Consider the following 26,685-nt stretch of genomic DNA (forward strand, 5'->3'; position numbering starts at 1 on the left):
CTTACTTTGTAGCAACGATTCTCTTGGGACTTCTCCTATTTCGGCCCGTACCTTATCAAGCATGTTAGAATCATAACCTTTTGAACGGAATTTATTTGTCAATTTCTCAGCCGCTGCTTGATAGCCTCCCTCTGTGGAAGCTATCCTGGCCCTCAGATACTGTCCCTTAGGGATGGCTTTGATTACATTTCTGCTGTGGAAACTATCCACTCTGAGGAGATTGTTCCGGTCCGTAGGTTTCGTATACAGATCCGTCTGCAATCCCTCATCTGTAATCTTTATAGAGACATCCAAGTACTGGATCTCCTTCGCTGAGGACTCCATCGTAAATTTGATTGTGGAATGTGCCACATTGGCATCCTCCACCATCAATTGTAGCTCCTCCAACTCTCCCTGCCACAAAATCAGGATGTCATCCACAAATCGATAGTACCCCGCAATATTATGACAATACTTCTCGTTCTTCAAAAACATACATTGCTCCAATTTGTACATAAACAGATTAGCGAATGACGGGGCCACAGGGGACCCCATACTTGTGCCCTGTCTCTGCAGATAGAAATCGTTACCAAACTTAAAGTAATTATTAACCAATATCATCTCAAGGCAATCAAGTACAAAATATATCAAACGATTCTCCATGGATGTCTCAAGCAGCATCTCTTCTATGTACCTCATGCCCTCCTCATGTGGGATAGAGGTAAACAAACTTTGTACATCCAGGGTAGCCAGGATCAACCCTGATTTCCTGGTGTCCACCTCTTTTAATCTTTGTAACAGATCCGTGGTGTCCCTTAAACAAGTTGGTATCCCCTTCACCATATCCTGCAAATAAACATCCACGAACTTGGACAAAGGGTAAAGGACTGACCCAACGGCTGACACGATAGGGCGGCCTGGGGGCAGAGTCAGACATTTGTGTATCTTGGGTAACAAGTACAATAGTGGAACCTGCGGGTGAATAACCTCCAAAAATTCTGCAGTATTTTTCGTAATCAATCCTAGCAACAGGGCATCCTGCACCATGTGATCCACCTTACTTTTAATTACCCAAGTGGGATCACTTCTGCATTTCTCATAATGGCCCGGGGTCTGCAACTGTCTGTGCGCCTCTTGAATGTACATCTGTTTATCCAACACCAGTGTGGACAAGCATAGGAGGAGATGGGGAGTAAGCGGTGGAGTGGAGCCAGTGTGCACAAGCATAGGAGGAGACGGGGAGTAAGCTGTGGAGTGGAGCCAGTGTGGACAAGCATAGGAGGAGATGGGGAGTAAGCTGTGGAGTGGAGCCAGTGTGGACAAGCATAGGAGGAGATGGGGAGTAAGCGGTGGAGTGGAGCCAGTGTGGAGAAGCCTAAGAGGAGATGGGGAGTAAGCTATGGAGTGGAGCCAGTGTGGACTAGCATAGGAGGAGATGGTGAGTAAGCTGTGGAGTGGAGCCAGTGTGGACAAGCATAGGAGGAGATGGGGAGTAAGCTGTGGAGTGGAGCCAGTGTGGACAAGCATAGGAGGAGATGGGGAGTAAGCTATGGAGTGGAGCCAGTGTGGACAAGCATAGGAGGAGACGGGGAGTAAGCTGTGGAGTGGAGCCAGTGTGGACAAGCATAGGAGGAGATGTGGAGTAAGCTATGGAGTGGAGCCAGTGTGGAGAAGCATAGGAGGAGATGGGGAGTAAGCTGTGGAGTGGAGCCAGTGTGGACAAGCATAGGAGGAGATGTGGAGTAAGCTGTGGAGTGGAGCCAGTGTGGACAAGCATAGGAGGAGATGGGGAGTGTCACGGAATAGCCGTGAGAAACGCAGGTGAATCTAGAGAATTCACAGTCGCTTTCCTGATCGCTCCCTGTCGGATCTGTGCAGTCGTGCAAGCGATCAGAAAACGACACTTTGTGTTCTTTAATCCAGAGACCTGTTCCCCTGTGAGCAAAGCATTCCCCTCAGGAATGTCGCACGTGGCTGGATTCCCTGCAGGGACCAGCTCCTTTTCCCCCACAGCCATATGGCCCCATGAAAAGAGAAAGGAAACTGGCTCTCCAGGGGGCCATGACAAAGCAGCCAGAACGGCACCGACTAGGCAGATAGGAAAACCTTGGGGATAGGTTTTCTTACCTATTAAATGGAGACCGTATATCGCACAGCTATAAAATTCATATCGTCTTGTTCGGTAAAATCTGGCCATCGTGCTGATATGAAATTCATTGTGATGGCCCGGTCGGTTAAGGAGTTATGGACCCCTCGGTAACCATATTCCCTAACACCCGCATCCAAGGTATCATATTAATCGGGAGGTTCTGGGGATCGAGAATATGTAATTATTATTTGTGTGCCGGCCGCGTAGGTCGGTCTAGAGAAATGTCAGGATTATGTGGCTTGTGGAAGCCCCTGCCCAGATGTGATTACCATAGTCCGGCCCGGGGGCCGACTCTGGAAGCTCGCCTCTGAAAGCAGCTCCATTAACCTCCTTGGCGGTAATCCCGAGCTGAGCTCGGGGTATGCCGCCGGAGGTCGCCGCTCAGGCCCTGCTGGGCCGATTTCGTTTCTGAAAAAAGCAGCTGGCACTTTGCCAGCCGCGTGTGCTGCCCGATCGCCGCGAAAGAGGGTCCCCCCAGCCGCCCGAGCCCAGCGCAGCCGGAACAAACAGTTCCGGCCAGCGCTAGGGGCTGGATCGGGCGGCTTTGACGTCAGGACGTCGACTGACGTCCATGACGTCACTCCGCTCGTCGCCATGGCGACGAGGAAAGCGAAACAAGATAGGCCGCTCATTGCGGCCTATCTTGTTACTTTCGATTGCCGGAGGCGATCGAAAGTACACATCAGGAGCGCCCTCTAGTGGGCTTTCATGCAGCCAACTTTCAGTTGGCTGCATGAAATATTTTTTTTTTTTATTAAAAAAAAACCACATTGCAGCCTCCCTGGCAAAATAAATAAACCGCCAGGGAGGTTAAAAGTACATGAGCTGCCCGGGCTATTCATTCCTCCATTTTTCCACCTTCATGAACACACGGCCACCGTGAGGAACAAGTGGTGGCCATTTTGATTGAACTTAGCTGAAACAAAGAACTTTGCTGAACTTTGAATTTTGCTCTGAAACAAAGAACTTTGGGAAACTTGAAACTATTTTGCTTGGACTTTATGATTCTTCCCACAAAAGGACATCTTTCCAGGAACTAAGTGTTTTTTTCTCCCTTCTTTTATTTTTCATACTGGCTATTACTGTTTTAATAATTGTTGATTTTAATAATTGTCTGTATATATTAATTATTTATATTGCTTTCAATAAACCGACGCTATTGTCAGTTGTTGTTATAGCTACCCTATTATTCAGCACACACAGAACCGATCCCAGGTCTCTGGAGAGACGCTACTACTATCGTATTGTGGTTAACTAGACAGAATAGAGTGTGTTTAACCGTTTTTATTCGCAGGACTAGTCAGTCAGCGGGCTCCTCGGGCCCATGGTAACCGAGGTGGTGGCAGTTATACCCTGAATTAGTGTGTATTTTGTAATTACCGTACCTCACAGGCTCCCTTCTGGTTTGTCTGCGGCTAATTCCCAACGGTTCCTGCGCATTGACTGCGACCAGAGTTCGCAGGATCCGTGCGCTGGCACCGTTTAGAAGGCCATTTGCAGTCTGACCACTAGGGCTCCTGTGACAGGGAGTAAGCTGTGGAGTGGAGCCAGTGTGCACAAGCATAGGAGGAGAGGGGGAGTAAACTGTGGAGTGGAGTGGAGCCGGTGTGGACAAGCATAGGAGGAGATATGGAGTAAGCTGTGGAGTGGAGCCAGTGTGTACAAGCATAGTAGGAGATGGGGAGTAAGCTGTGGAGTGGAGCCGGTGTGGACAAGCATAGGAGGAGATATGGAGTGGAGCCAGTGTGGACAAGCATAGGAGGAGATGGGGAGTAAGCTGTGGAGTGGAGCCGGTGTGGACAAGCATAGGAGGAGATGGGGAGTAAGCTATGGAGTGGAGCCAGTGTGGACAAGCATAGGAGGAGATGGGGAGTAAGCTGTGGAGTAGAGCCGGTGTGGACAAGCATAGGAGGAGATGGGGAGTAAGCTGTGGAGTGGAGCCAGTGTGGACAAGCATAGGAGGAGATGGGGAGTAAGCTGTGGAGTGGAGCCGGTGTGGACAAGCATAGGAGGAGATGGGGAGTAAGCTGTGGAGTGGAGCCAGTGTGGACAAGCATAGGAGGAGATGGGGAGTGGAGCCAGTGTGGACAAGCATAGGAGGAGATGGGGAGTAAGCTGTGGAGTGGAGCCAGTGTGGACAAGCATAGGAGGAGATGAGGAGTAAGCTGTGGAGTGGAGCCAGTGTGGACAAGCATAGGAGGAGATGGGGAGTAAGCTGTGGAGTGGAGCCGGTGTGGACAAGCATAGGAGGAGATGGGGAGTAAGCTATGGAGTGGAGCCAGTGTGGACAAGCATAGGAGGAGATGGGGAGTAAGCTGTGGAGTGGAGCCAGTGTGGACAAGCATAGTAGGAGATGTGGAGTAAGCTATGGAGTGGAGCCAGTGTGGACAAGCATAGGAGGAGATGGGGAGTAAGCGGTGGAGTGGAGCCAGTGTGCACAAGCATAGGAGGAGATGGGGAGTAAGCTGTGGAGTGGAGCCAGTGTGGACAAGCATAGGAGGAGATGGGGAGTAAGCTATGGAGTGGAGCCAGTGTGCACAAGCATAGGAGGAGATGGGGAGTAAGTGGTGGAGTGGAGCCAGTGTGGGCAAGCATAGGAGGAGATGGGGAGTAAGCTGTGGAGTGGAGCCAGTGTGGACAAGCATAGGAGGAGATGTGGAGTAAGCTGTGGAGTGGAGCCAGTGTGGACAAGCTTAGGAGGAGATGGGGAGTAAGCTGTGGAATGGAGCCAGTGTGGACAAGCATAGGAGGAGATGGGGAGTAAGCGGTGGAGGGGAGCCAGTGTGGACAAGCATAGGAGGAGATGGGGAGTAAGCGGTGGAGTGGAGCCAGTGTGGACAAGCATAGGAGGAGATGGGGAGTAAGCTGTGGAGTGGAGCCAGTGTGGACAAGCATAGGAGGAGATGGGGAGTAAGCTATGGAGTGGAGCCTGTGTGGACAAGCATAGGAGGAGATGGGGGAGTAAGCTGTGGAGTGGAGCCAGTGTGGACAAGCATAGGAGGAGACGGGAAGTAAGCTGTGGAGTGGAGCCAGTGTGGACAAGCATAGGAGGAGATGTGGAGTAAGCTGTGGAGTGGAGCCGGTGTGGACAAGCATAGGAGGAGATGGGGAGTAAGCTATGGAGTGGAACTAGTGTGGACCCACACCACTGTTGAACCTCCCTTAGAGCGAGGTTTGTTTGATTGTTAGATTTTGTGCTCAGATCCCTTTCAGCTCATCACTTTTTTGGAGGGGCGGGGCGTCTGGACTTTCCTATATTAATGTTCTCTAGGAACTGCTTGAAGGATTTTACCTGGTTCTCCTTGTCTCCAGCGTTTTATATATGGTCAGTGCACCACACCAATTCCATTGTGATCTCCACAAGAAGAACGGTTGGAAATGATGACCACTGAATCTTGGAGGTCTCAACAAGAATCTTTACACTCATTTGAGGTTCTTATTTGTCAGAGATTTCCATGGCAACATTTAGGTCACCTGCTGATGCTTGAGGGCCGAGAGGATCATTGCTGATGTCAAAATGTCCACGGAAATAACTGTAACCACTTGAAAACCTTGAACTTCCCTGGCGCTCCAACTGCGAGATATGCGAAGATATGCACAGCATCCAGGGCCGGTGCTGCCTTAGATGTAAAGGGGGGATTGCCCAAGGGCCCCTAACCTCTGCAGGGGCCCCAGTGCTGCTGGACCCCACCAAGTTGTCTCATCTCACTGCTCTCTGGGGACCCTCACGTTTAGCAGCATTAATCACTCACTGGTACTCCCAGTGGGCAATGGCTGCACCGTCTATGTACTCTTAGCCATGCTGTCTGTCTCCTCTCTGTGCGGCTTCAGTTTACACATAACACGTGCTGCACTGGATAGAGAAGAGGCAGATGCCATGGCTGAAGAGTACATGGATGGTGCAGCCACTGCCTAACTCCTGCTGCTACATGTGAGGGGCCCTGGGGAGCAATTGGCAGTGGGGTGGGTTGGTTGGGGCGGCCCGCTTAAGTTTGACCATAAACCCTTTGGGGACCGACCGCCTAACCCCCCCTTAAGGACCAGGCGAATTTGCATGAGGGGGGGGGGGGAATCTGGCCGCCGGATCCCTGCTGGAGCTTGCTGGGCATCGTGTCACCTGTGTGGTCAGGTGTCACCCCTGTATGCAGCGGCCTTTACTCGCCTCACAGGCTCCAGCGATGAGCAGCTCTAGCCCCCTCCACTCCGGTTGGCATCCCCGCTCATACTGACTCAGTTCCGGGTCACTGCTTGTTTACATCAAGCCGAGATCCGGCACTGAGGTCAGAGCGAGCGGGGATGCTGGCTAGAGTGGTGGGGAGCGCCGATCGTCGTGGGAACGTCAGGGAGGTGAGTAGATCCTTTTCTTTCCAGCCTACCGCCGCAGCTGTCAAAGTGATCACTATGATCCGCCGGCGATCATAGTGATCACGTGATCAGAAGCCGTATGCGATGGCTTCTGATCACTGAGGGGAGATGTCATCTGTCATATGACAGCTAAATCTCCCCTCTCGCATGCGCACAATTGCGTCGAGAGTGGAAACGGCGGGTGGCATAGATCCTATGCTGCATCAGGCTAGAACAGCCACAAGTGTGGCGTAAGATCTAATATACGCTGTCCCCAAAAGGTTAAACCATCCCTGATAGCATCAGGAAGCATTACCGGAAAACCGCTGCGAGTTCCAGGCTCTTGAGGACGGAGCTGTGACATCAGTGCTGCTGGTGAGACTGTACCCAAGCATAACCTGCTATATGGCTATTGCTATTCTGACCCAGTGACCACAGCATAGCAAACATTACACCGGCTGGCTGCAAGGGTGGCTCTCCTTGTGTGCATTGGAAATGGCTCTTGCTTCATGTCTCCTTGAAGTTGGGTGCTCTTTTAGCTATAACACAAGATCTCGGGGTAAGTATTGTGCAATGATGGTATCGGTGGTTAGTACCACATGTCCAATGTTGGTGTAAAGGTCCTCAACATCATAGAATAAAGACCACACCTGCAGGGACAGAAACCTGGTTCAGTTTCGTGATCAAGTCAAGGGAATCCCTAATGTAAGAATCCAAAGAAATAACATAGTCCTGTAGAAAAAAAAATCAAGAAATGCGCAACCCTTTTCTATCAAGCTACCGGTCCCAGAGACGATGGGTCTCCCCAGTGTTTTTTTTTCTGTTCTTGTGCACCTTGGGCAACAAATAAAAAGTAAGGACGACTAGAGGCGGGTTAAGACCATGCAGGGCCTCAAGCAGAGTTAGGCCTCTTTTCCACGGACTGTTGATAGGCAGTAAAATGCCTCCCAAACTCTCACAACTGATTGGTACTGCCTGGTAACTGCTCATTACTGCCTGGTAACTGCTCGCTGTTGCCTGGTAACTGCTTGCTGAGCACACAGCTCAACAGCCCATGGAAAAGAGGCCTAATAAATTTAGCCCCCCCACACACACACACACTGTTGAACGGATGTCTCCCCAGCATACAGTATCTCACAAAAGTGAGTGCACTGCTCACATTTTTGTTAATATTGTATTTCACCTTTTCATGGGACAGACAGCACTGAAGATATGACGCTGTGATACAATGTAAAGCATTCAGAGTACAGGTTTTATAACTGTGTAAGTTTATTTACTGAGCCATCAAAATAACATCAACACGCAGCCATTAATCAATGTCTAAACCACTGGCAACAAAAGTGAGTACAGCGAGGCAGATGTAAGATCAACAACTTCATGATTGTTTACACAGAAAATGTGATTGACCCTTGTACTTCTTCATTGTTGCCTAAACCTGCCACCTGGCCAATTTGACTAATATCTGGTACACACCATGCAATTTCCTGTCAGATAGATGAGTTGAATTGAATATTTCTGAAAGTTCTGAATGGATTTCCAATCATTTTTCTGATCATTTTTCTAAACACCTCTATACAAAATTGATCAGAAAAATGGTCAGAAATCAGATTGGATCTGTCAGAAATAATCCATTTGACCGGTCTATCTGATGGGAAATTGCCTGGTGTGTACCCGACCTTCAGGTTGTGAGGATCTTGCAAAATTTGGGGCTGATTCACTGTAAGACCAAATTTGTCCGTTTTGCTCGGTCATTCCCACTAGTCATACACAGGTCAATTATGCCCCAATATGCCTAGCTGATTGATCATTATTCCATTAGAATTCAACTGTATAGTGATCGACGGCAGAACTCTAGTTTCAATCAAACTGCAATTGCTGTACTGCTTGATGCAGGGCAAAGTTATGGACCATCGACTCCCCACCGCTCCTGTCCTGCCCCTATCCCCCAGAGATTGATAAACAGCACAGTATTGCTTGAAAGCTAATCGACTGGATATGTATGAGCACTAGATTACTGGAAGATTCAATCAGTGTTCAAAATCGATGTGTGTATTGGCAGCTTTAGATATTATTTGGCCAACTAGGGTGTTAAAATGAAGGCCAAGTTCAGCAATGATGGAAACCAACTATGAGCAACACAAACAGAACTCAGAGGCTTTTTAGCAGAGCAGATTGTCCTAAAGGGAGGGGGAGTAACACTGTATGTCTGTGTGTATAATTTCTTATCTCTGTGGTAGAGCATTGCTGCTGAGATCTTACAGACAGAAAGATTTGAACAGAGAAGGATAAATGATGAACAGACACAATAAACCGGACAGAGACTGTATATCTTTATGAGACCCCGATGTGGGGGATAAAATTAAGGCTAATGAGTTCAGCAGACCAACTGTAAACATCCTGCACACAAGTCATAGGCTTTTGAGCAGAGCAGATCTTACCAGATGATGATGATCCTATTATGGAAAAAAGGTTTAGCTACATATGTTTTTGCCTGACACACTTCAAATTTCCCTAGCTAAGCTAAAAAGCTGCTCCTGTATGGAGAGATCACATTCCAGCCCCAGCCTGTGTCTGACAGCTTTGCGCTAAGGGGAGGGGGAGTAACTGTGTGAGTGTGTGAGCCTGCTTGTATAACTTCTTATCTCTATAGTAGATAATTGCTGCCGAGATCTGTTTTTTACTGACTGAAACATGAACAGAGGCAATAAATCTTAAACCTTTTTGACCTCCCGGGGGCCCTAAAGCAATTGATTTGGTTGCCTGGTTAAAGATCCTGCTCTGGGGACAACTGGTTGCCTTACCATAAGAGAATTGTTTTTCCCATTGTGAAATTAGTGCACTTTCCTTTGCATTATCCAGGATACGGTCCAGTTCCCTCTTCAAGTGTCTGTAGGATTAGCCCAAAGTACCCTGTTATATTTTTTTTATTGCAGCAAGCTTCACTCACATAATCATCAACTCTCCATCTTTATCGCCCTCACGCATGATATAACATCATCTCTCTTTGGAAGGTCACTCAGAGCCAAATATTCATCAACTGTTAAATTCTGGTCTCTACCCACAAGTGGTCGTAATCGTTCAATATCTTTGGTAACAAGATCAGAAAATACCTTAATTGGTGGATATAGCGATAAGGAAGGTAAAAAGGTTGATCATGGTCTGAACTTACCCGGGTGTGCAGTTGTTGCTTCTGGATTATCAGAGGTACCCTGATTGTCACTTGCCGGGTCCAGAAGGTTTTGGAACACCTGTCAATCAATTACCTCCAGTAACTTAATAACCAACCTGGTTTGTTCATCCTTATCACTCTGTCTATGATACATCCTTCTCAAGGTCAATCCACTACAGAACATAATGTATGGATCCTTAATTGTCTCAAATCCAGTGACTTCACTTTGGAGGATGAATAATTCATGATCAAAAAGTTGGGTGGGAGACAATAACCTTTAGGAGCTCTATATTTTTGGCTTGTTCTGGGTTTGAAAGCATTGTTCGGGGTTTGAAAGAGGAAGCATGAGTGACGTGGAACTCGAGTGAACTGCATCGGCTATAGGTGGTAACATGGGTAAGTTAACCCCCCCTCTGTTGCGGCCAGCAAGTCCTACTCGTAATATTGATTACCAGCAGTGGAGCTCGCCACAGCTCACCGCTAGTTGCTTCATGGAGGAACCGTCCTGCTTATTGGTGATGGTATTTTGTGCGACTGTATTGACCTTAGTTTCAAGTTGCAGCAAAAATGGCTGCAATAAACGAGCTATAATGCTTCAAAGTCCTTCAGTAACCCATTTGTTTTGTGTTTAACCAAGGGCAAAAGTTCTCTATAATACTTCAGTAATGATAATTGATCAGTTGCCCAGTCCTTTTGCATTCATTAGAAAATTAATTAAAAAATGGCTGCCTGGAAAAAAGTTTGCCAGATGTAGCTGATAAATGATTTGGGTTATAAAAGGGCGCCGGATATAGTGGAGAAAAAAAAAGATTTCTGTTATAAAAGGGCACTGGATAAAGTTGAGAAAAGCACCTGGTCAAAAAGGTGCTAGATATAGCCATACATGTCAGTAAATACATACTTACTTGCACAATGGCACACAGACATTGGGCCTACAGTATATACATAAATAAAGAATAACAATTCAGTAATAATCATCATTCAAAATAGTTTTTTTTCTGGTGTAGTATACTACTGCACCACAAGATGGCGACCTTTCCTCTCCATGCTGGAACGCAGAGACAGGAAGTGATAGAACCACAGACAGGAAGTGGTGGAATCATAGATGAAAATGTAAAAAGAGTGGATGAAATTGAGAGTGCATTGTTGGGTCTGGGAACAACAAAGGTAATAGTTATTATTACTCCACTTCATCGTCTTTCTCCTGTAAACTTTAAATGAAAAAAGATGTGTCCAGTTACTTATCTGGGGCTCCTAAAGTCCTCCTGATCCCTTACATCATTCCCTACTTTTCTGGTCCTCTACAGAAGTATTTTATTAGGCTTCAGACTCTCTTTAAGTGCCCCTCTTTCTTATCTCAAAAAGTTGGGAGGCATGGCTTATGGTGGGAGACACCCGGGGAACAGGGCAGCGTGGAATGACAGTGAGGCATCAAGAGGACGTCATAGGGGCTGGAAGAAGCCCCAGGCAAGTAGCTGACCACACTTTTTACTTAATTATTATTATTGATTTACAATGTTTGTGTAATTGGGTAGTCTAGTTTAGGGGACCCAGCAGGAAACCTCATAGGGAACATTTCTCCAATCACAGCACCCTCTACAGCACTCAGCGTTGTGATTGGCCGAATAGTGGGGGCTAAAAGAGACTCCGAGATGAAAAACTAAGAAGAATCGATACTCACCCGAGGCTTTCTCCCGCCCCATAAGCCGTCCTCCTGCGGTCTGCTGTTCAGCCGCGATCAACCCCGGGAACTGCCTCTGAACAGTGGCACACTCGCTTCCACGGGCCTCTGGGTGGGTGTACATGAAGGTGCTTTTAGTCTAGGTGGGTGAATAGTGAGGGTGTTGGGACTTTGTAGAGGCGCGCACCGTCGGGATGGTGTCTGTGACATCATAAGTCATTGTCTACAGCCTTCAAATTAGATTTAAACGTATTAAAGATATGTGTGTGACTGAGCTGCCTGTCTCTGTGTGTCCTGATCCGGAGTGAATGCCCCAGTGCATGCGCAGCAGTGGTCTGATGGTCTGGAGGGAAAGGTGTCACATGCGCTACTCTGAGGGCTGTACGCAAGTCCCAGGAAAGGGGAGAGCTGCCGGGAGTGTGGACAGCGCCTCCTGCATGTGTGAAGGGATGCTGCTGCGCAGGGGCCAATTATTAGATGAGGTTGTGAGCTGGGGGGGGGGGGGGGGGCTTACAGAGAGAGGACACCGCCTGAGAAAGGAGGACCTTATAACAAAAGTAGGTTATACATTTTACTTACTTTTACTTTTTTGTCTCAGATGTCCTTTATACTTTAGCTAGGATTGGTGTGTGTCTGAACATTTCTGTGCTAAATTGTGTTTCTTATTTCTATCTTCAAATGCTGGGAGGTAAACTTCAGAAATCTTCCTAATTCTTCATTCAAGTCAGTCCATATAATTTCCATTATATTATTTACTGAAAAGATTCTCCTGTATAGACCATGTGTCCTCTTCAGTGGAGATGGAGCAGAATCCAACGGAGAAGATAAGTGCAGATGTTACCGGCTCTTTATGCATGGAGGAGGGGCAGTATATAGAAGGACAGCAGGACCTCTACAAGGACGCCATGATGGAGAGTCAGCCACCCCTCACATCACCGGGTAAGAGGAGACTTTAATTACTTGTACAGGAGAGAGCAGTACTTGGGGTCCATCTAGATTCCCCATCATCTGATAATCACATAGAGACAATGTATTCAGTCAGTGTGTGTGTTTCCTGCAGATGTCTCCAGTAACAGAAACCCACTAGAGAGATGTACAGGTCCTCTTTATTCCCAGGATTGCCCACCTAGATCCCCATCATCTGATAATCACATAGAGACAATGTATTCAGTCAGTGTGTGTGTTTCCTACAGATGTATCCAGTAACAGAAAACCACCAGAGAGACGTACAGGTCCTCTTTATTCCCAGGATTGTCCACCTAGATCCCCCATCATCTGATAATCACATAGAGACAATGTATTCAGTCAGTGTGTGTGTTTCCTACAGATGTGTCCAGTAACAGAAACCCACCAGAGAGATGTACAGGTCCTCTTTACTCCCGGGATTGTCCACCTAGATCCCCCATCATCTGATAAACACATAGAGACAATGTATTCAGTCAGTGTGTTTGTTTCCTACAGATGTATCCAGTAACAGAAACCCACCAGAGAGATGTACAGGTCCTCTTTATTCCCAGGATTGTCCACCTAGATCCTCCATCATCTGATAAACACATAGAGACAATGTATTCAGTCAGTGTGTGTGTTTCCTACAGATGTGTCCAGTAACAGAAACCCACCAGAGAGATGTACAGGTCCTCTTTATCCCCAGCATTGTCCACCTAGTTCCCCCATCATCTGATAATCACATAGAGACAATGGCCTCGATTCACAAATGAGTGCTTACTTAGCATGCCTAAAGGCTTTGGACGTGCAAACTAGGGTGCTAAGTAGTTTGCACGTCTAAAGCTCTTACTAATCGCGCACAAAGGTTAGCCATTTCGGACGCACCTAGTGCAACATTTTAGGGGCACCCGGTGCGACATTTCGCGTGCACCGCGCATTGCTAAACTTTGCACGTGGGCGCCTATTAGCATGCACAAACTACCTTTAGGTGTGCTAAGGGGCTTTTCACAGGCATGCTAACACTTAACACCCTTTTGTGAATCAAGCCTCATGTATTCAGTCAGTGTGTGTGTTTCCTGCAGATGTATCCAGTAACAGCAACCCACCAGAGAGATGTACAGGTCCTCTTTATTCCTGGGATTGTCCACCTAGATCCCCCATCATCTGATAAACACATAGAGACAATGTATTCAGTCAGTGTGTGTGTGTTTCCTACAGATGTATCCAGTAACAGAAACCCACCAGAGAGATGTACAGGTCCTCTTTATTCCTAGGAGTGTCCTCCTAGATCCCCCATCATCTGATAAACACATAGAGACAATGTATTCAGTCAGTGTGTGTGTTTCCTACAGATGTGTCCAGTAACAGAAACCCACCAGAGAGATGTACAGGTCCTCTTTATTCCCAGGATTGCCCACCTAGATCCCCCATCATCTGATAATTACATAGAGACAATGTATTCAGTCAGTGTGTGTGTTTCCTACAGATGTATCCAGTAACAGAAACCCACCAGAGAGGTGTACAGGTCCTCTTTATTCCTGGCATTGTCCACCTAGATCCCCCATCATCTGATAAACACATAGAGACAATGTATTCAGTCAGTGTGTGTGTTTCCTACAGATGTATCCAGTAACAGAAACCCACCAGAGAGATGTACAGGTCCTCTTTATTCCTAGGATTGTCCTCCTAGATCCCCCATCATCTGATAAACACATAGAGACAATGTATTCAGTCAGTGTGTGTGTTTCCTACAGATGTATCCAGTAACAGAAACCCACCAGAGAGGTGTACAGGTCCTCTTTAGTCCCAGCATTGTCTACCTAGATCCCCCATCATCTGATAATCACATAGAGACAATGTATTCAGTCAGTGTGTGTGTTTCCTACAGATGGATCCAGTAACAGAAACCCACCAGAGAGATGTACAGGTCCTCTTTATTCCCAGGATTGTCCACCTGGATCCCTCATCATCTGATAATCACATAGAGACAATGTATTCAGTCAGTGTGTGTGTTTCCTACAGATGTATCCTGTAACAGAAACCCACCAGAGAGATGTCCAGGTCCTCTTTATTCCCAGGATTGTCCACCTAGATCCCCCATCATCTGATAAACACATAGAGACAATATATTCAGTCAGTGTGTGTGTTTCCTACAGATGGATCCAGTAACAGAAACCCACCAGAGAGATGTACAGGTTCTCTTTATTCCCAGGATTGTCCACCTAGATCACCATCATCTGATAATCACATAGAGACAATGTATTCAGTCAGTGTGTGTGTTTCCTACAGATGTGTCCAGTAACAGAGACCCACCAGAGATGTACAGGTCCTCTTTATTCCCAGGATTGTCCACCTAGATCCCCCATCATCTGATAAACACATAGAGACAATGTATTCAGTCAGTGTGTGTGTTTCCTACAGATGTATCCAGTAACAGCAACCCACCAGAGAAATGTACAGGTCCTCTTTATTCCCAGGATTGTCCACAGGAAGGTCCCACCACCTCCCACCATTATCAGGTAAGGGAGACTGAGGGTTACCGGCGTTTTCAAACTCTGTGAGATTATATTCTTCTGTTAATAAGTTTATAATTGCTACATTTTAACCACTTAAGCCCGAAGGGTTGAAATTTTTTTACATCCGAGCAACTTTCACCCCCCATTCATTTGCCAATAACTTTATCACTACTCATCACAATGAATTGATCTATATCTTGTTTTTTTCGCCACCAATTAGGCTTTCTGTGGGTGGTATATTTTGCTAAGAGCCACTTTACTGTAAATGCATTTTAACAGGAAGAATAAGAAAAAAATGGAAAAAATTCATTATTTCTCAGTTTTCAGCAATTATAGTTTTAAAATAATACATGCCTCCATAATTAAAACTCACGTATTGTATTTGCCCATATGCCTCGGGTATTTCACCGTTAAAATTATGTCCCTATCACAATGTATGGCGACAATATTTTATTTGGAAATAAAGGTGCATTTTTTCCGTTTTGCGTCCATCACTGTTTAGAAGCCCATAATTTATTAAATCATATTGATATACTCCTTTGACATGAATATTTAAAAAGTTCAGACCCTTAGGTAACTATTTATGTTTTTGTTTTTTTTTTATTATTGTAATTTTTTTTTTTTTTTTATGTAAACTTGTATGTGGGTATTTTTTGGTGTGGGAGGTAAACAGGGTTTTTTTTTTAATATATTTATATGTTTATTTGTAATTTTTTTTCTTTTTAGGTGCAATTTGCTATTTGGCCACAAGATGGCCAGAATCAAAAAGTCCTGGGAGCGATCGATCTCGCTCCCAGGCAGAAGAAAGGAGCCCAGAGCTCAGAAAAGCCGCAGCGTCTGAAGAGACGCTGTCGGCTTTTCTCCGGGGGGGTCCGATCAGCGAAAGGGATTTATAATCCCTTTCACTGATCGGTGGGCTAACGGGCAGCAGCGGGGGCGCGCACGGGGGGGCCCGCGGGAGCGCGCGCGACCCGCGGGAGTGCGCGCAGCCCAACTGGACGAGAAATCTCGTCCAGTTGGGCTTAAGTGGTTAAATACCTACATTTTCTCTCTTTTTCTGCATGTAGGATGAAGAACTAATAGACATAAAAGTTGAAGTTAAAGAGGAAGAAGATGAGACATATGTGAGGAGTGATCAGCAGTCTATGGAGGAGGGTGTCATGATGGTGACAATTAAAAAGGAAGAAGAGACGTATGTGAGGAGTGATCAGCAGTCTATGGAGGAGGGAGACATTATGAGGAGAAGTAAAGAGGAAGAAGAAGAAGAGACATATGTGAAGAGTGATCAGCAGTCTAAGGAGCAGGGTAGCATGATGAGGATATGTAAAGAGGAAAACATTCTTACAACTATTAGCACTGGTGAGTAAGCATAATTATTTTGGATTTATATAGTGCTAGCATCTTCTGGGGCACTGTACAATTAAGATCGGATTTCTGGGAAGGCCTCATAGGCTACGACCTTGGGTGATAAAAACAGCAGGGCGGCAGGACATGTCAAAGTAAATCATCTCTCCTGCTTTGCTCTGTTCTGCCTGAATTCTAGAGATCCCTGCATCCCTCTCACTTCCTGGTGTGTGTGATGACAGTCAGTATCTGATGTCACCTGATGATCCTCTCCTCTTTATGATAAGTGGGGACATACAAGCTTCTGTGTGAAGTGCCAGGGGTTTACAGTAACAGAACTCCTGAGTTTGGTGAGTTTTCATGCACACATTCACGGACAGGAATTATCAGCTCTGCTAAGTTTCCTCTCCCCTCACTGCTGTCAAATAATGTATCGCTGGTCAGCTGTAAAAGTTCTAAGACCTGTTAAATTTGTGGTTTGTTTGGCTTTTTTCCCCTTAGGGCAGAGGTCCTCAAACTACGTCCCACGGGCCAAATTCGGCCCCTAACATCAAAATGACCAGCCTGCCGGCCTGTGCTGCCCCAGTAATATCAAAAGATTGGTTTGTTCTTCCCCGCCACATCAGAAAGACCTGTGCTGTACATCTACCTGCCCCTCCCTCACGCCACGCCGCCTTGGCCCGCGCTGTGTCCAGTGTCCTCTCTGCAGTGAAGACAGCAGCCACAGGTTGCCATGGTGAAGTCCAAAGGGGCGGTGACGCAATGTGCCTTGCAGAGCTTAAACCTCCTCCCCTCCACAAAGCAGCGAGGGGAGGAGGCGCCAGCTCTGCACGGCACATCGCATCACCGCCCATTTGGACGTCACTATGGCAACCTGTGGCTGCTTGTAGACGCGCAGCACGGGTCTCTCTGACGTGGGGGGACAGTTGCAGGCCAATTAATAAACATGTGGGAGAAAAAAGTTTATACACATTAGGAGACAGGTGTCCAGCACTGCTGTGGTTTTATCTGCATACAACTTGAACTGCTTGCAACAGAAGATAAGGGTGTACAAACCTGGTGGCATTCAGGAATTCATTGCCCTGCAGCCACCACACCACTGGCCACAAGGTTTGTACACGCTTCTCTTCTGTTGCAAGCAGTTCAAGATGTTTGCAGATAAAACCACAGCAGTGCTGGACACCTGTCTCCTATGTTGTATTATCAATCTTTTCATTTAGCTGGGGCAAAACAGGATGAGTACGATTAAAATGTTGGCTCACCGGTCCAGAATTTTTTTTTCCAAATGATAGATTCGGCCCCCCAGCAATTTGAGGGTCCGTGAACTGGCCCCAGGTTTAAAAAGTTTGAGGACCTCTGCCTTAGGGAATGGCAGCAGCTTTCTCTGTGCTACAGTTTAACTCTTTTCTGACTCATTTTGGTAGCAGTAGAGCATTGTACTGTGTTAGCCATCAGTGAAAGCAGGATTTTTCAAACAGGATGACAACTGTATGACATTTATTTATATTTGAAAAACAAGCTAGGTATCTCCTTCTTCTGATGCTGAATGTATATACTGTATAGCTTGAAAGCAATGGAGTGAAACGCACAAAAGCAAGGACTGGTGTGCCCAAGCCCAAAACACCCTTGTTCTCCAGGGTCCACGATACAGAAAAAAAGATGAAGGCTGGAACCACCAATAAGTATTTATGCTATATTAGCAAGATGTCAAAAATGCTTTGCTGGGCTAATGGCGACAGACTGCTGTTTCTGGCTCAGGCCTGTTCTCAAGACCTATAGTCCCTGAGAACGGGCCTGAGAGCGACAATCCAATGTATCAGCACACCACTTTAGAATCAATCACGCTCTTTATTGAGCCATGTGTTTCCACAAAGATTATATAGCTGACAATTGTTTCGGGGGCTGCGCAGGGTCCCCCTTTATCAAGGCGTGTGGTTACAAACACGTATAGTTCACATACTATATATACGGAGCAATGTGACATGCTATATACACGGAGCAGGGCGGAGCAATGTGACATACTATATACACGGAGCAGGGCGGAGCAATGTGACATACTATATACACGGAGCAGGGCGGAGCAATGTGACATACTATATACACGGAGCAGGGCGGAGCAATGTGACATGCTATATACACGGAGCAGGGCGGAGCAATGTGACATACTATATACACGGAGCAGGGCGGAGCAATGTGACATACTATATACACGGAGCAGGGCGGAGCAATGTGACATACCATATACACGGAGCAGGGCGGAGCAATGTAAGACGTCACTGAGTGGGATGTTGCCTGCAACCAGAGACCGGCAAACGCCATTGGTTCAGATTTTTTAACCAATGATGACTGTGGGCGGCGCCCTGGGAGGCGAAGCAGCACACGGGAGCCGGCTGCAGTAACGGCCGTGGATATGGTGTATGTTTGAATTGCTGTGTCATTTAGCCACATCCTAACAACAGAGTGTTGCTGGAGGACGCCGGGACAGGTATGTGTGAACAGATACAGTAGCGTTGTGCGCACTGATGAGAGTGTAATATTGTTAATCGCTCAGATAACTGGGCATGTTTATCAGTAAACAATGGAAATGACATCACTGTTTAGTCACGTTTGGGGTGGGGTATTGGGGACTAGATTGGTATATATAGTATGTGAACTATATGTGTTTGTAACCACACGCCTTGATAAAGGGGACCCTGCGCGGCCCCCGAAAAAATTGTCAGCTACTGTATCTTCAATTCAGGGCTGGAAATACTTCTCCAAACTATCCAAGTTGAACAAATCACAGATTTGGTGTTCAGGGAGACAGAGGTCAAGGTTTTGGCATATGACAATTATCTAATCCTCTGTCATCATTACCAAAACTTCATCAAACCCTCAACAATTTTATCAGGATTTCTGATATGAAGATCAATATAAGCCAGTCTCCCCATTGGGTATTTGGTTGTAGTAAGAAAACAAGAATGAAATAAAAAGAACTTGTAATTTTATATGGGTTATGGCACAGAATATTAAGTATCTAGGAGTAATGACGAGCTCAGGGCTGGGGTGTCTCTTTGATATAGATAAAAAGAGAAGAAACACTTGGGGTTATATAAAAAAAATCAGAGCTTTAATAAATCCCTCAGCAGTAAAGATATAACAAGAGTTTAACATTGTTGAAAAAAAATCCTTAATAAGCTTAAACCAGAAAAATCACTCTCAAGACATTGCCAATTTTTAGGAGAACTGATAAACTGTAACTCACCTCAATGTGTCCAAAAATGGAAGGGGAGGGGGGGGGGGGGGGGCGGGGAATCTAGACCCCATAACAAACGACATCATGCTCCTTGAGATCGGGGTGACCGATAACTGAAACAATTTATTAATATACGACTAGACTTAGATATAGATTTTGAAGCTCAATTAGTTATATTATCTATAAAGATGAGTTGCCAAAACCAAAAGAAAAAAAAAAGTATCGTCCTGTAATAAGCTGATAATGGTCACTGTACATTACTGTACACAGATTGGTCACAGTAGGGGGTGACTTAGGGCCCATTCACACTTACAATCGCAGAACGCCGGCGATTACCGCCGGCGTTCTGCGGGAGTGATTTTCCCGCGATTAGCGCAGAAAAATCACTGGACACTGCGGCGGTTTTGGAGCGATCGCGATTAGCGTGCTATGCACGCTAATCACGATCGCAAATCGCGGAACGCTCGTCGCCGGCAAACCGCTGCATGCAACGCGGTTGCGGTTATCGCTAACCGCAACCGCGGCAGTGAGAACACGGCCACTGGCTACAATGTGTAGCGGTTCTTGCAGAACCGCTAGCGGTTTGCCGCGAGCGGGAATCGTGCGATTCCCGCTCAGGTGTGAATGGGCCCTCCGTGTTACTGGCCTGTAATAAGCTGATAATGGTCACTGTACATTACTGTACACAGATTGGACACAGTAGGGGTGACTTAGTGTTACTGGCCTGTAATAAGCTGATAATGGTCACTGTACATTACTGTACACAGATTGGTCACAGTAAGGGGACTTAGTGTTACTGGCCTGCAATAAGCTGATAATGGTCACTGTACATTACTGTACACAGATTGGTCACAGTAAGGGGACTTAGTGTTACCGGCCTGTAATAAGCTGATAATGGTCACTGTACATTACTGTACACAGATTGGTCACAGTATGGGGTGACTTAGTGTTACCAGCCTGTAATAAGCTGATAATGGTCACTGTACATTACTGTACACAGATTGGTCACAGTAGGGGTGACTTAGTGTTACCGGCCTGTAATAAGCTGATAATGGTCACTGTACATTATTGTACACAGATTGGTCACAGTAGGGGTGACTTAGTGTTACCGGCCTGTAATAAGCTGATAATGGTCACTGTACATTACTGTACACAGATTGGTCACAGTAGGGGGGTGACTTAGTGTTACCGGCCTGTAATAAGCTGATAATGGTCACTGTACATTACTGTGCACAGATTGGTCACAGTAGGGGTGACTTAGTGTTACTGGCCTGTAATAAGCTGATAATGGTCACTGTACATTACTGTACACAGGTTGGTCACAGTAGGGGTGACTTAGTGTTACTGGCCTGTAATAAGCTGATAATGGTCACTGTACATGATGATGTTTCTCTATTTGCAGCGCTGAGTCCCGGCGTCAGGAACCTTTCAGAGACTTGTCTCTCTGTATCCACAGACTCTACAACTGATGATGACGTCACACCAGATTCAGCAGGAAGGACAATTATTGCTGAAAACCTTCCCCTCGGCTCCCTCCATCCTCTTTCCCCCACAGACCTTCATGCCGCAGCCCAGCAGAGATCACCCACTGGTGAAAAGCCATATAAATGTACTGAGTGTGGGAAATGTTTTGGAGATAAAACAAGGCTTGTCAGACATGAGAAAGCGCACACTAGTGAGAAGCCCCATTCATGTGCTGAGTGTGGGAAATGTTTTACGTGGAGATCTCAGCTTCTTACACACGAGAGATTGCACACTGGTGAGAAGCCCTTTTCTTGTGCTGAGTGTGGAAAATGTTTTGTTCAGAGATCACAGCTAGTCTTGCACAAAAGATGTCACACTGGTGAAAAGCCATATTCTTGTGCTGAGTGTGGGAAATGTTTTGCTAATAAATCAAATCTTGTCATTCATGAGAGATATCACACTGGTGAGAAGCGCTATTCATGTGCTCATTGTGAGAAAGGTTTTATTCAGAAATCAGAGCTTGTCATTCATGAGAGATCTCACACTGGTGAGAAGCCCTATTTATGTGCTGAGTGTGGGAAATGTTTTGCCAAGAAATCAAATCTTAAGTTACATAGGAGATCTCACTCTCATGAGAAACCTTATTCATGTGGTGAGTGTGGGAAATGTTTTGTTGAGAGATCACAGCTAGTCTTGCACAAGAGATGCCATACTAATGAGATGCCCTATTCATGTGCTGATTGTGGGAAATGTTTTGCTCAAAAATCAAATCTTGTCATACATGAGAGATCGCATTCTGGGGAGAAACCTTTTTTATGTGCCGAGTGTGGGAAATATTTTGCACAGAAATCGGACCTCGTCTTGCATGAGAGATCTCATAGTACTGAGAAGCCCTATTCATGTACAGAATGTGGGAAATGCTTTGTTCAGAAATCAAATCTTATTAGACATGAGAGATCTCACACTGGTGAAAAGTCCTATTCATGTGCTGAGTGTGGAAAATGTTTTGCTCAGAAATCAAATCTTATTAGACATGAAAGATCTCACACTGGTGAGAAGCCCTATTTTTGTTCAGAGTGTGGGAAATGTTTTGGGGATAAAGCAAAGCTTGCTAGACATGAGAGATCTCACACTGGTGAGAAGCCCTATTCTTGTCCTGTGTGTGGAAAATGTTTTGGGGATAAAGCCAAACTTGATAGACATAAGAAATCTCACACTGGGGAGAAGCCCTTTTCTTGTTCTGAGTGTGGGAAATGTTTTGCGGATAAATCAAAGCTTGTCAGACATGAGAGATCTCACACTGGTGAGAAGACATACTCCTGTGCTGAGTGTGGGAAATGCCTTCAGCAGAAATCGGGCCTCGCCACACATAAAAGATTTCACACGTGAGAGAAGCGCTATCCATGTGCTGAGTGTAGGAAATGCATAACTACTGAATGTGTTGTGTTGTCTCTTATCTTTTATTCATTGTATTCATTCTTCTAATTGGTTTGTAGTATTTTACCAATAATTCAGTAGAGAATCAGATTTTTTTTCCTCATTAACAAATAGAAATATTACAAAGCTAAATGTTATGTGAATCGCAGTACCCCTAGGACAGGCATGTCCAAAGTCCGGCCCGGGGACCAAATGCGGTCTGCTGAGACTTTTGTGGGATCAGAGGACTGTTGCTGGGCAGGGATTGGGTGACAGTTGTGGGATCAGAGGACTGTTGCCGGGCAGGGATCGGGTGACAGTTGTGGGATTGGAGGACTGTTGCTGGGCAGGGATTGGGTGACAGTTGTGGGATCAGAGGACTGTTGCTGGGCAGGGATTGGGTGACAGTTGTGGGATCAGAGGACTGTTGCTGGGCAGGGATGGGGTGACAGTTGTGGGATCGGAGGACTGTTGCTGGGCAGGTATTGGGTGACAGTTGTGGGATCAGAGGACTGTTGCTGGGCAGGGATTGGGTGACAGTTGTGGGATCAGAGGACTGTTGCCGGGCAGGGATGGGGTGACAGTTGTGGGATCAGAGGACTGTTGCTGGGCAGGGATGGGGTGACAGTTGTGGGATCGGAGGACTGTTGCCGGGCAGGGATTGGGTGACAGTTGTGGCATCAGAGGACTGTTGCCGGGCAGGGATCAGGTGACAGTTGTGGGATTGGAGGACTGTTGCAGGGCAGTGATCAGGTGAAATTTGTTGTGGGATCAGAGAACTGTTGCTGGGCAGGGATGGGGTGACAGTTGTGGGATCAGAGGACTGTTGCCGGGCAGGGATCGGGTGACAGTTGTGGGATCAGAGGACTGTTGCCGGGCAGGGATCGGGTGACAGTTGTGGGATCAGAGGACTGTTGCTGGGCAGGGATTGGGTGACAGTTGTGGGATCAGTGGACTGTTGCTGGGCAGGGATTGGGTGACAGTTGTGGGATCAGAGGACTGTTGCTGGGCAGGGATGGGGTGACAGTTGTGGGATCGGAGGACTGTTGCTGGGCAGGGATCGGGTGACAGTTGTGGGATTGGAGGACTGTTGCTGGGCAGGGATTGGGTGACAGTTGTGGGATCAGAGGACTGTTGCTGGGCAGGGATTGGGTGACAGTTGTGGGATCAGAGGACTGTTGCTGGGCAGGGATGGGGTGACAGTTGTGGGATCGGAGGACTGTTGCTGGGCAGGGATTGGGTGACAGTTGTGGGATCAGAGGACTGTTGCTGGGCAGGGATTGGGTGACAGTTGTGGGATCAGAGGACTGTTGTCGGGCAGGGATCGGGTGACAGTTGTGGGATTGGAGGACTGTTGCTGGGCAGGGATTGGGTGACAGTTGTGGGATCAGAGGACTGTTGCTGGGCAGGGATTGGGTGACAGTTGTGGGATCAGAGGACTGTTGCTGGGCAGGGATGGGGTGACAGTTGTGGGATCGGAGGACTGTTGCTGGGCAGGGATTGGGTGACAGTTGTGGGATCAGAGGACTGTTGCTGGGCAGGGATTGGGTGACAGTTGTGGGATCAGAGGACTGTTGCTGGGCAGGGATTGGGTGACAGTTGTGGGATCAGAGGACTGTTGCTGGGCAGGGATGGGGTGACAGTTGTGGGATCGGAGGACTGTTGCTGGGCAGGGATGGGGTGACAGTTGTGGGATCAGAGGACTGTTGCTGGGCAGGGATTGGGTGACAGTTGTGGGATCAGAGGACTGTTGCCGGGCAGGGATGGGGTGACAGTTGTGGGATCAGAGGACTGTTGCTGGGCAGGGATGGGGTGACAGTTGTGGGATCGGAGGACTGTTGCCGGGCAGGGATTGGGTGACAGTTGTGGCATCAGAGGACTGTTGCCGGGCAGGGATCAGGTGACAGTTGTGGGATTGGAGGACTGTTGCAGGGCAGTGATCAGGTGAAATTTGTTGTGGGATCAGAGAACTGTTGCTGGGCAGGGATGGGGTGACAGTTGTGGGATCAGAGGACTGTTGCCGGGCAGGGATCGGGTGACAGTTGTGGGATCAGAGGACTGTTGCCGGGCAGGGATCGGGTGACAGTTGTGGGATCAGAGGACTGTTGCTGGGCAGGGATTGGGTGACAGTTGTGGGATCAGTGGACTGTTGCTGGGCAGGGATTGGGTGACAGTTGTGGGATCAGAGGACTGTTGCTGGGCAGGGATGGGGTGACAGTTGTGGGATCGGAGGACTGTTGCTGGGCAGGGATCGGGTGACAGTTGTGGGATTGGAGGACTGTTGCTGGGCAGGGATCGGGTGACAGTTGTGGGATTGGAGGACTGTTGCTGGGCAGGGATGGGGTGACAGTTGTGGGATCAGAGGACTGTTGCTGGGCAGGGATTGGGTGACAGTTGTGGGATCAGAGGACTGTTGCTGGGCAGGGATGGGGTGACAGTTGTGGGATCGGAGGACTGTTGCTGGGCAGGGATTGGGTGACAGTTGTGGGATCAGAGGACTGTTGCTGGGCAGGGATTGGGTGACAGTTGTGGGATCAGAGGACTGTTGCTGGGCAGGGATTGGGTGACAGTTGTGGGATCAGAGGACTGTTGCTGGGCAGGGATTGGGTGACAGTTGTGGGATCAGAGGACTGTTGCTGGGCAGGGATTGGGTGACAGTTGTGGGATCAGAGGACTGTTGCCGGGCAGGGATGGGGTGACAGTTGTGGGATCAGAGGACTGTTGCTGGGCAGGGATGGGGTGACAGTTGTGGGATCGGAGGACTGTTGCCGGGCAGGGATTGGGTGACAGTTGTGGCATCAGAGGACTGTTGCCGGGCAGGGATCAGGTGACAGTTGTGGGATTGGAGGACTGTTGCAGGGCAGTGATCAGGTGAAATTTGTTGTGGGATCAGAGAACTGTTGCTGGGCAGGGATGGGGTGACAGTTGTGGGATCAGAGGACTGTTGCCGGGCAGGGATCGGGTGACAGTTGTGGGATCAGAGGACTGTTGCCGGGCAGGGATCGGGTGACAGTTGTGGGATCAGAGGACTGTTGCTGGGCAGGGATGGGGTGACAGTTGTGGGATCAGAGGACTGTTGCTGGGCAGGGATTGGGTGACAGTTGTGGGATCAGAGGACTGTTGCTGGGCAGGGATGGGGTGACAGTTGTGGGATCAGAGGACTGTTGCCGGGCAGGGATCGGGTGACAGTTGTGGGATCAGAGGACTGTTGCCGGGCAGGGATGGGGTGACAGTTGTGGGATTGGAGGACTGTTGCTGGGCAGGGATGGGGTGACAGTTGTGGGATCAGAGGACTGTTGCTGGGCAGGGATTGGGTGACAGTTGTGGGATCAGAGGACTGTTGCTGGGCAGGGATGGGGTGACAGTTGTGGGATCGGAGGACTGTTGCTGGGCAGGGATTGGGTGACAGTTGTGGGATCAGAGGACTGTTGCTGGGCAGGGATTGGGTGACAGTTGTGGGATCAGAGGACTGTTGCTGGGCAGGGATTGGGTGACAGTTGTGGGATCAGAGGACTGTTGCTGGGCAGGGATTGGGTGACAGTTGTGGGATCAGAGGACTGTTGCTGGGCAGGGATTGGGTGACAGTTGTGGGATCAGAGGACTGTTGCTGGGCAGGGATTGGGTGACAGTTGTGGGATCAGAGGACTGTTGCCGGGCAGGGATGGGGTGACAGTTGTGGGATCGGAGGACTGTTGCCGGGCAGGGATCGGGTGACAGTTGTGGGATTGGAGGACTGTTGCCGGGCAGGGATCGGGTGACAGTTGTGGGATTGGAGGACTGTTGCAGGGCAGTGATCGGGTGACAGTTGTGGGATCAGAGGACTGTTGCTGGGCAGGGATTGGGTGACAGTTGTGGGATCAGAGGACTGTTGCCGGGCAGGGATTGGGTGACAGTTGTGGGATCGGAGGACTGTTGCCGGGCAGGGATCGGGTGAAATTTGTTGTGGGGTCAGAGGACTGTTGCTGGGCAGGGATGGGGTGACAGTTGTGGGATCGGGTGACAGTTGTGGGATCAGAGGACTGTTGCCGGGCAGGGATCGGGTGACAGTTGTGGGATTGGAGGACTGTTGCAGGGCAGGGATTGGGTGACAGTTGTGGGATTGGAGGACTGTTGCTGGGCAGGGTTTGGTGACAGTTGTGGGATCAGAGGACTGTTGCCGGGCAGGGATCGGGTGACAGTTGTGGGATTGGAGGACTGTTGCAGGGCAGTGATCAGGTGAAATTTGTTGTGGGATCAGAGGACTGTTGCTGGGCAGGGATGGGATGACAGTTGTGGGATCAGAGACTGTTGCTGGGCAGGGATGAGGTGACAGTTGTGGGATCAGAGACTGTTGCCGGGCAGGGATTGGGTGACAGTTGTGGGATCAGAGGACTGTTGCCGGGCAGGGATCGGGTGACAGTTGTGGGATTGGAGGACTGTTGCAGGGCAGTGATCAGGTGAAAT

The 26,685-nt window shown here is 47.9% G+C and overlaps 1 protein-coding gene across 2 annotated transcripts; it reads left to right on the top strand.

The window, feature by feature from the left end:
* Positions 1-10,597: 10,597 nt before the first annotated feature.
* Positions 10,598-22,544, top strand: LOC137535510 (zinc finger protein 568-like). 2 transcript variants are annotated; one of them, XM_068257350.1, is made up of 5 exons: positions 10,598-10,808; positions 12,086-12,261; positions 14,689-14,786; positions 15,851-16,142; positions 20,765-22,544. In XM_068257350.1, exons 1-5 carry the CDS (start codon positions 10,768-10,770, stop codon positions 22,213-22,215), a joined length of 2,058 nt encoding a protein of 685 aa, XP_068113451.1. In that variant the 5' UTR covers positions 10,598-10,767; the 3' UTR covers positions 22,216-22,544. The 2 variants fall into 2 exon arrangements, with proteins under 2 accessions (XP_068113451.1, XP_068113452.1); XM_068257351.1 differs by having other exon boundaries at positions 12,100-12,261.
* The last annotated feature ends 4,141 nt before the right edge of the window (positions 22,545-26,685 follow it).

This window comes from Hyperolius riggenbachi, chromosome 10, assembly GCF_040937935.1.
Source record: "Hyperolius riggenbachi isolate aHypRig1 chromosome 10, aHypRig1.pri, whole genome shotgun sequence".
Taxonomy (NCBI): domain Eukaryota; kingdom Metazoa; phylum Chordata; class Amphibia; order Anura; family Hyperoliidae; genus Hyperolius; species Hyperolius riggenbachi.

What these genes read in the sequence shown, in the direction of transcription:
- LOC137535510 (XM_068257350.1), top strand. Translation starts at nt 10,768, where the DNA reads ATGAAATTGAGAGTGCATTGTTGGGTCTGGGAACAACAAAG. An exon ending in GCCACCCCTCACATCACCGG is followed by an intron (nt 12,262 to 14,688) that starts GTAAGAGGAGAC and finishes TGTTTCCTACAG; the next exon opens with ATGTATCCAGTAACAGCAAC. An exon ending in TCTTACAACTATTAGCACTG is followed by an intron (nt 16,143 to 20,764) that starts GTGAGTAAGCAT and finishes CTCTATTTGCAG; the next exon opens with CGCTGAGTCCCGGCGTCAGG.